The sequence below is a fragment of the Melospiza georgiana genome, chromosome 2, assembly GCF_028018845.1.
Source record: "Melospiza georgiana isolate bMelGeo1 chromosome 2, bMelGeo1.pri, whole genome shotgun sequence".
Lineage (NCBI taxonomy): Eukaryota > Metazoa > Chordata > Aves > Passeriformes > Passerellidae > Melospiza > Melospiza georgiana.
In genome coordinates, this window is record NC_080431.1 from 65,310,573 (window position 1) to 65,320,040 (window position 9,468).

Below are 9,468 nucleotides of genomic sequence, written 5' to 3' on the forward strand. Positions count from 1 at the left end.
AAAAGCAAAATAAAATATTTTAGCTTTTTGTGCTTCTGAACCCTGGTTGACCAAGTCACTTCTGACATGACTTTCACTGTGGAATGGACAATACCATTCCAGCTCTAACTGAACTGTAAGGAAACATGAAGCCTGCACACAGATCATGCCTTCTCCTGCAATTATGGAGCAGCATCTGCTTTGTGTCAGGGTCCCTGACTTCAGCCTACTTGACACAGCTGAAGCAGACATCCACAAAGCCGCTGAAACTAGTATTTTTAACTTGTAGTAGGTAAGTCTTATATTGTCTCAGAACAAGTTACACACATTTTAGTCTTATTAAGAGGAAACTGGATATAGTCCGAAGCATTGATGAGAGATGCAGCAGCATTCCTAGCTTAAGTACCTGTAATGATTAATTTAAAAACATACCATTTAGCATCATTTTGGAAAAAGACCATGGAGGCTCTGCAGTTCTTCATTGTAAGGCTCACAAGAATTTTTTGTAATACAAGATGAGGAAAATCACTGTAAGAAGGAAAATGTTTTCAGATTTTCTTGCAATCAGACAAGCTCTTGGGATTTGTGAAGCACACACAAACACTGACCAGATTAACAGGGTATCTTCAAAGAAATTTAAGTTTCCACTGAAGATTTCTATTGCATAGGTCACATATCTGCCATGATATGGACAGATAACCAAATTATATCCCCAGAATGACATTCTACAGGAAGCTGAAAAACCCTACATCCTCTGCTTAAGCTTTAATATAACAGAATTCTGCATTAATATAATACGTTTTTCTCTGCAAAATTTTCTGTGTTACAGGGTGAGCTTACATGTAAAATTATGCCACAAAAACTTTACCTGAGGAGCACAGGAGGCAACTCTGCACATTCTTCTATTTCTTCCTCCAAGCAGCTGGACAGAAGCCATTTCATTATTGCCTCCCTTAACACAGAACCCAGATTTCTTTCAGAACTGTTGTGTTCCATTCCTATGTCCAAATTTTCTGGCACTGAATAGGCAGACATCACTAATGATAAACAACATACAGCAGAACTGCAACAAAAATGGAACAGGGGATCTGTGAGAAACCATGTGGTATTTGTTGATTAGCACTCTAAAGCAAAGTGAGTATTTCTGCACGCACTGGAAGCATCAAGTACATAAGCAAGTTAAAAAGTATGCACACTGGTCAACTCCTTCATTAAAATCTTTGCGTTTTCATTTCTCTTGGCTTTTACAGACATTTCCTACCTATCTAAAAGACTACGTCAGAGTACTTATTTCAGAATAAAAATACAGAAGAAAACATGCTTAACTTCAAAAAAATCAACATCTGTCTGTCAGATCTTTAAATTTTTGTCCATTTAAAATTTTAGTATATTCTAAATGTGAAGATGATTGCCTCTTCTGCCTCTGCTTTCAGTCTTTTTACATATTTATGATAATTTCAACTGCTTAGAACACAAATGTGTGCAGTTCTTAAGCAGAAATACAGTCACAACAACAATAATATTGAGTAACACAGTAAAGAGAAATGTGAATCAGACACAGGACACTATCCTTGATTCCATTTTACCTTGAAGGTTTGCATGCAGGTCCTGAAAATATCTTCCAGAGCTCTTTATCTGTTACAACAAGATTCCCTTGGATCATAGCTCCAAGCAGCCCAAAGCTCTCCACTTCAATTTGCTGAAGGCTAATGCTGCGAATGGTAAGAGTCCAGATCTTTGCCCAGGTTCTCTGGAGCTCCAACTTGTGGGTGCTTTTCAAATCAGTTTTCTGGTTTTGACACAAAGCCACCTCTGTGAGACACTTCAGCACGTAGGGGGTCCTTTCTCCTCGGCGCTGCTGAGGCAGTAACTGGTGAAGGACATTAAGTAAGGCAGGTAGCTCACTGCTAGGAATACTCATGGGATACTTGGATATTAGCTGACTTGTAATCTGTAACCTTGAAAACACAAAGTGAAGCAATTAATACCAAACATACAGAAATTTGCACTTTCAGAAATAAATTAACAAACAAACAAAGCCTTCTTCAATTGCCATTTCTCATTTACATTTTACAGTATTAAGGTGATTTGTTTACTATCAAAAGTTGAAGATCCAGTATTTCTACCATTTTCACTTGTAAAGAGTCATGTAGCCTCACTATCACTAACAGTTTCTTACAGTTCAGAGGTCCCTCATGGCAAACAAAATATCACTCAATCAAGGTCCAAGGTAAGAAGCCAGGCCTTGGAACAGTTTTCAGAACAGGTATTACAGAAAACTGTGTGAACTATGGCCAAAATGGCCAAACTCCTAATGGTTACTGTACCACAACACAGCCAGCTTAGAGCAACTTTCCAAATGCTCTGACATTCTAAGTTCACTGCTTAGATATATAATCACAGCATGTCCAGACACCCAACTTAAACGCACAACATATTCAGGAGAACATTAAATGTAAAAAGATGTCTGGAGTGATACTTTTTCATGTAAAGATGTTATTACCAAGGTATGACATCAAAATCCTTCTGGGATCTCTGCATGTTGTCTCGAATGACCCCCCAGCCAAGCTCAATCCTCCTGCGCTTGTTTGGTGCCGTGTCCTCACTGGGCTCTCTTTGTGAAACAGCATATGACTGGGTAATTTCCAGGACTTTGGCATCCTCTGTAAAAACCTTTCATAAAGAGAAATTTAAAAGCATGTAAATTAAGGGGAAAAAAAAGCAGCAGTATTTACAAGTTAACTGAAATACAGGCTAACAAGAAACACAAGTGAAATACAGTATAATACATTTCTAAACTGTATAGAATTAACAAAACACAACACATCACAGACAAAAGTTATGAATACTTCAGCAAAGCATACAGCTCAGTATAGTCAATCACGTATTCAAATAAAAATGTTACCTGATGACAAATATCAGCCATTAACTCAATTAAATTTTCCTTTACAGCAATATTGCGAGAGCCTGAAGAATATTTCCCTCTGCTACTGATGATATTTATTTCATTCACCAGCAGATCATAGAGGTTATGTAAGATGCTTTGCCACTTTGTTAAGTCATATGCACCTGTACATGCAAAAACAATTAAAAGATAGCATGTATCACCCACTCAATACAATACATAAACCTACCTAGGCAATGCAAAATACAGACAAAATCTGAGTAAGGCAAACAAAGCTCACCAAGTGCAGGCTTGAAAAGCAAATTCTATACTTTAGAACGGATAAAGTAAAAAGAGGAAAAGTTTAAGAGAGAACTTAATCAGCATACAGAAATAATTAGGGTAGGAATTAAGTTTCTAATAAACAAGTCCTCATCTAACTGGAAAGAATAGAGTTAAAGGTAATGGATAGATTTGTACAAAGCATAAAAAAACTATGCTAGACTTAAAATAGACCACAACAAACATAATTACTGAGTTATATTCTCTGACCAGTTTTACAGTGTAAGTCAGCCTCATTCAACAGTAGTAATTTCTGGGTTTAAATAGATTTGGTAAGACACCAATACAAACCCAATCTAAATTATTATTTCCTATCCCCAAAGACTTAGTATTTTCATTTAGCAATTAAAACTACCTTTTGATTAAAAGATGCCTCAACCTTTAAAGGACTTAACACAATTAATATGGTCTTAGTGGATACAATTTGAAAACTCCTTTTCACTTTCACTCAGTATTAACCCATAGCATAAAACTACTGAAAAATAATCATCACTACCATTAATGTTTCCAAGACTCAGCATCAAAATTCAGAGTTGACATAATAATTTAAACAACCACATGCAGAAAAAAAAATTAAAAAAATTAAGCTTTTCATTGTACCTCTTCCCTGAGTTTTTGCACCCTTTGGATGATGAATATGAACTTGGAGACGAAATAACTCAATTATTGATTCTTTCAGGGAATCCTTTGGTCTATACTGAGTCCATATGTAAAGCACTGTAGGCAAAATTTCTTCCCCTACTTTGCAAATCCGTATGCGACAGTTGTCAGCAAACTTGTTACAGAAGATATTCATTGCTCCAACAATATGATCCAGGCCTGCAGTATTCTTCTCCTGCCTGTAACACAAACCTAACACTCAAACTTCCAAGAGAAATAATCTTATTTATTTTCGTAAGTATTGTTTAAATGCAAATTCTAGCAAGTAACAACATTCAGAACAGTATTTGCTTAATAAATGTAGAAGCCATTTGTATTTTAGAGAAGTTCCTTAATTGACATTCAAAGACAGAAGAAAATATATCTGAAGAAGTATCACCTATTATTACTCAAGTCTAATCCCAAGTACTTAATATAAGTTATTTTCTAGCATACAAAAGGAGCACTTGCAACGTACCTTGCAGACTGCATTGCTTTTGAAAAGAAGACAAGCATGTCAGAACACAACCCATCAGTTTGGAAGCAGTACCCTCTTGTAAGTGTGTGAATTATCCTAGCCACTAATACTCTATTAATGCTTCCAGAAGGTTTGAGGTATAAATGGCCATACCGGGTCAGCAACTCTGCAAATGTATTAAAAAAGAATGCAGATAACTATAAACATACATATTACAGAGGGTTATATTAAAAAATATTGACACAAAATATTGCATTAAAGATACAGAGACCACCACTCTGAGGTCAACAGCTGGAATCCATGTTCTTACTTTCAACGGCAACAGATCCCTGATTTTATAAATAAAAAAGCTGACTTCTCTGACGTACCCCAAGAGTTATAAGCAAGCATTAAGGTGGAATCACTAGAAAAGGTTATAGTAACCTTTACAAAGATTATATACCCCTCCTTTAATAAAAACAACTTGTTCCACTCACTGGATTAAAGTCTGACTTGCTCTAGATTTACGGCCTTCAGCCCTGCCTCACCTCAGTAACCAAATTCCACTGTGCTCCTTACAATCTAATGTCCACACTTCTGCCACACTTCCCAGTTTTGCCCATCCACACTCAGCTAACTTTCATGTTCCTAAAGAAACCACCACACAGCAACCCACTGGCTCTCCATGCCTGTGCTCTCTCCCACTGACCTGTGCAGACCATGGAAATGTGACCTGACTGCACAGAAGTGCTTATGTTTCAGCAAGAATAGACAAACAGTACACAGGAAAAAAAAAATCAATTCCTAAACTTTGCTGCTTTGTTTACTTCAAGTGTAAGCCCTTAGAGGCTGACACCACTTTACTCCATATTTTGTGCACTACCTCACACAACAGGACATCAAACAAATTAAAACGCATCTAAAACATTCTTCTACAAAAGGAAACACATTTCTAAGTAAGTTAAAAAATGTTACCTGACCATTGCTGCTGGGATATCTCACACCAGTATTTTCTTACTGATAGGATATCCTTCAGGAGTATACTACTACAGTCAGAACCATAAGCAGCACAACTTATTGGATCTCTTATAATTTCCACGACATAAATCAGAAGTTCCTGACATTTCAGCCTGGCTCCTCCTATATGAAGAAACAACATGAGATTATTTAATTAACTCAAATTCTACCAAATAAATCTGTAATTAATTGTTTGTAAATATTACCTAATTAAAAAACAAAACAACAAAACACCCAAACTTCCTCCTAGTTCTATGAGGAAATATTTTCTTAAACTGTTTCTAAAATATAAATTACCAGTGGGAGGATATATCAGTTACAGACACATTGAGTAATTAGAAAAAGGCACTGTGAACATCAAAAAGGACAGATAAGGAGTACAAGTGACAGATTCACATTAAGATATTTAAATAGCAAACATCTGGAAGCAAATATGATGAACCCTATATTGGTAACTTCAAAGTTAAAATTCAAAGTTGAAAGCAAAGTACCAAACAAAACCAGTAGCTCTATATGATAATGCATGTTACTGACGTTTATTAGCACATCTGATGAAGTATTTGACCAAGCTTCCAACTTCTTGTATTTTTTTCTGTCTTGTAGTTTGAGTTGAAGCAGATGCATTTGGTTTTGTCAGCTGCAGGTTTTTAAGCTCCTTCTGGAAATATTTCTGCAAGACGCTTCAAAAATAAAAGAGAGATTAAACCAAGGACCTGCTCATTTATGACTGAAGCAAAATAAAAAAATGTTGGTTTAGGCTGAAATGCCAGTTCCTGTTCTTCTCACAATTCTAATTAATTATCAAGGACTAAACCCAATTGAAATACACTACAGTCCAAGCATGACTGGAAAAGAGTCTATAAAAGGAGATGCAAGTTTTAAAGATAACCCAAAAGCAACTTGGAGTAGGAACCAAACTGTCATTTAAACTTTGCCCAGTGCTAAACATGCAACTTAAAATTAGGAAAAAAAGCCTTGCTAAGTATTTTTATTTATGCTGCAACATTATAAAACAAAATAATAAGAAGTACTTATCATTGGTTTTATTGGGAAAGCCTTCAATTCCTATTTCCGTATAATTTGAAGTTAATATATGGATTATATTTTAGATCTATGAATAAATTAAACTTTTCGCTGTATTTGTCACTGTAATTGCTACAGATTTTCTGGCTTTCTATTTGAATTCAGTTTAGAGGCTCTATTTTTGTATTCCTCCTGTGTATTCCTAATATAGTACTATCTCTAAAGCAATGTATAAAATTTATCAAGCACTTTTTATGAAACTTTTGGTATACCTGTACAACAAAAACTATTCCAATGCTGTCAAATTAGAAAAAACATCATGGAAAGCAGGAACCCATTCAATGAAAAGCAATAATTCACATGAAATGAACTTCTACTATGAAATTTAACATTGGCTGAAGCTGATGTAAGAACTTATGACACTCATGCTTAGTCCAATCTTAAAGTACACCTGAAGCGGATTGTACCAAAGATCAGCCCCTATAAACATGCCACAGTCCTTCTACTGTATCTTGAGCAATTCAGCAACACAAGAAACTTTAACAAAGCTACCTGTAATCCACCTTACAGACTGAAAATCAGAAGTGAAGAATAATTTTCCATAGAACAAAGCAACTATTATTTTTGCAAGTAAAAGAATCTACCCAATTAATGAGTTTCCTAGCAGTTTTCTGTAAGGGATAAGTGTGGCACTTTTGGCCATTTTAAATCTACTTCCCTTGGAGACTAAAGTAAGTAATTACTTGCTTATAAGCTGACAAGAAGTCTAAATCAACATACAAAAAGATAAGCATTAAAATAGCCCTAACAAACAAAAGAATGATGTCCCATTCAGGAAAATTGTGACCATTCACAAACAAAACCAAGGAACTACCTAAATACAGCATCCCAGTTGAGTTGCTTTGCTTGTTTGGAATCAGAATTCCGGTCCAGCTGGAGAACTGTTTCAGGATCACGGAGAAGTCGCTTGAAATTTTCAATTTCCTTCTGAAAATGTATTACAAGAAGAAGAATTGTTTATGATTCCCTTCATTGTTATTTGAGGTACACTGCCCAAAAGAAAACTTGTTACCCTTCGCTCCACAGCTTTCTCATTTTCAAGGCGACGACAGCAAACCAGCAGATCGTGTAATGCAAGACTCATGGTTCAGCTTAAAGAGTCATTTATATCTGCACACAGAAGAAAAATGGGTAAAACAGTAATTATTGACTACACAGCCAAGTAAAAAAAACTATCCTGAAAGTCCAGTATCAAACAGAACCATGATGTTCAATGTTTCACGGAAAAGCTTATTTGTGGCCTGGTCAGTCTTATTGGTTGCAAAACTGAAGCAGTTTCATGTCAAGAATGCAATCTGTTCCCACAGACAACAGTCACAGAATAACTGCAGAAAACCCCTTCACATAACTCTGACTTCCTTTCTGTGAGTGCTGAGTAGAGCTGGGCAGACAATAGGGAGGACAATTATAGTGAGAATGACAGAGCTAAATACATTCTGGCAAGGGGCACTAACTTTCAGTAGCTCTTTTAATGTGATACTGCCAGGAGAAGGCAGCACTTGGAAAATGCTCTCTCACATTGTACATTTTCATGGGTATGCACCATCTATTGACAAATCCCCAGGGACTCAACATGTCAAAGAATTATTAAGTATCAGTCGCATGAAAAAACAACTTTTTCCTTCTGTGATCACGTAAAATTACACCCCTTCTTTGACAGAGGTTGGAATTAGCTAGACCTTGCAGTACATAAAATTGTGATGCTGCAGATCACAACCATGTCACTCTATTTAACTGCCATGCTTCTACTTTTACACCCTTAAAGCAGACCCAAGAGAAACCCTGTTTGGAAAAGACAGATCACAGAAGCTGGAAGTAACTCCCAACACATGCTGCTGCTGTAATAAGCAAGGGAGAACAGGCGTTCATGATGCACAGCACTGCATCTTGAGTGCTTACATGAGAATATAAAAATAGCTATTTAATTAAGTAAAACTTAAAATATCTACTGTCTTAGACTGCATTTATTTCCTATTTCATTACTTCCTATTTCCTTGGCTTCAATCAAGATCAGGCTGGGGCTAAGTACAAACAAAGATTTGGTGACTGATAGATGTGTATGAAAAATATAGATTGGAATTACACTGTATTTACACATTTTAAGTGTGAAGGCTGCCTGTACTGTACAACTGTACTTAATTAAATGCTCTTTTACTAACTCCAAGAACCATGGAATATCCTGAGTTGGAAGGGACACACAAGGACCCCCGAAGTCCAATTCCTGGCCCTGTGCAGGACACAAGAATCACACCATATGCCTGGAAGTGTTTCCAAACAGCTCTTGCATTCTGGAAAGTTGGCGCTGTGAGCTTTTCCCTGGGAGCATGTGCCAATGCTCAACTACTCTCTGTCCCTCTGGTGGTTGGGCACTGGAACAAAACATAACCCAACCCAGCAGAGCCGATGCTTTTGCTGGAAACGAAACAGAAAGAAACTTGCTGAACACCAGTGGCTTCTGATGCGCTTCGTCGAAAACTGTGGCAACAGGGGTAGGGCCTGGGCACTCAAGAAGGCAGCCCCCTCGACCTACTGGCGTTTCAACAGCCATAACAAAAGCAGTGAAAAATTCCCAAGAATGAATCCGCTACTTCTCTTCCTGGCTACACAGTTTTCTAACTACCATATGGCGGCCACCTTCACGCGCTACATGACCGACCCAGGGGAATGCAGGCGACCGAATACCGTGAAGGGCGAGGAGAGGAGCTGGCTGAGGCGCTGCGAGCAGACCCGGCACGGGCAGACCCGCAGCGCCGAGCGGCGGCTCCGGTCCCCGGCAACCCCGGGCCGCCGCCCCCCGCGCCGGCGCCCGCGGCCCGCGAGCCGCCCCTCAGCACCCGCAGCCGGGGCCGCGGCCGCCCCGCCCGGGCCCGGCCCCTCACCTCGGCCGGGGCGCACGCAGCCCCGCTCCCGGCGGCGCGGCGCGGAGCCGAGCGGGGCTCACGTGTGGAAGCAGCGGCTGCGGGCGGACCTGGAAGCGGATGAGCGGCCGCGGCGGGTTCCGGCGGAAGGGGCCGGGCGCGGCGCTGGCTGGCGGAGTTTCCGCGCCTTCGCCTGGGTGGCGGGGCGG

General features: G+C 38.8%; 1 protein-coding gene across 1 annotated transcript in view; it reads right to left on the minus strand.

Moving 5' to 3' along the window:
• Positions 1 to 9,362, minus strand: part of ATM (ATM serine/threonine kinase) — a 58,087-nt gene extending 48,725 nt beyond the window's left edge. Inside the window, exons 1-12 of the mRNA XM_058018248.1 lie at positions 9,281 to 9,362; positions 7,414 to 7,511; positions 7,216 to 7,328; positions 5,853 to 5,998; positions 5,277 to 5,441; positions 4,323 to 4,488; positions 3,806 to 4,044; positions 2,885 to 3,048; positions 2,483 to 2,652; positions 1,566 to 1,937; positions 848 to 1,042; positions 412 to 507 (exon numbers count right to left, since the gene is read on the minus strand). Of these exons, the coding sequence (XP_057874231.1) occupies positions 412 to 507; positions 848 to 1,042; positions 1,566 to 1,937; positions 2,483 to 2,652; positions 2,885 to 3,048; positions 3,806 to 4,044; positions 4,323 to 4,488; positions 5,277 to 5,441; positions 5,853 to 5,998; positions 7,216 to 7,328; positions 7,414 to 7,485 (1,898 nt within the window). The 5' untranslated portion in view covers positions 7,486 to 7,511; positions 9,281 to 9,362. The remainder of the gene's footprint in view (positions 1 to 411; positions 508 to 847; positions 1,043 to 1,565; positions 1,938 to 2,482; positions 2,653 to 2,884; positions 3,049 to 3,805; positions 4,045 to 4,322; positions 4,489 to 5,276; positions 5,442 to 5,852; positions 5,999 to 7,215; positions 7,329 to 7,413; positions 7,512 to 9,280) is intronic.
• Positions 9,363 to 9,468: the final 106 nt, after the last annotated feature.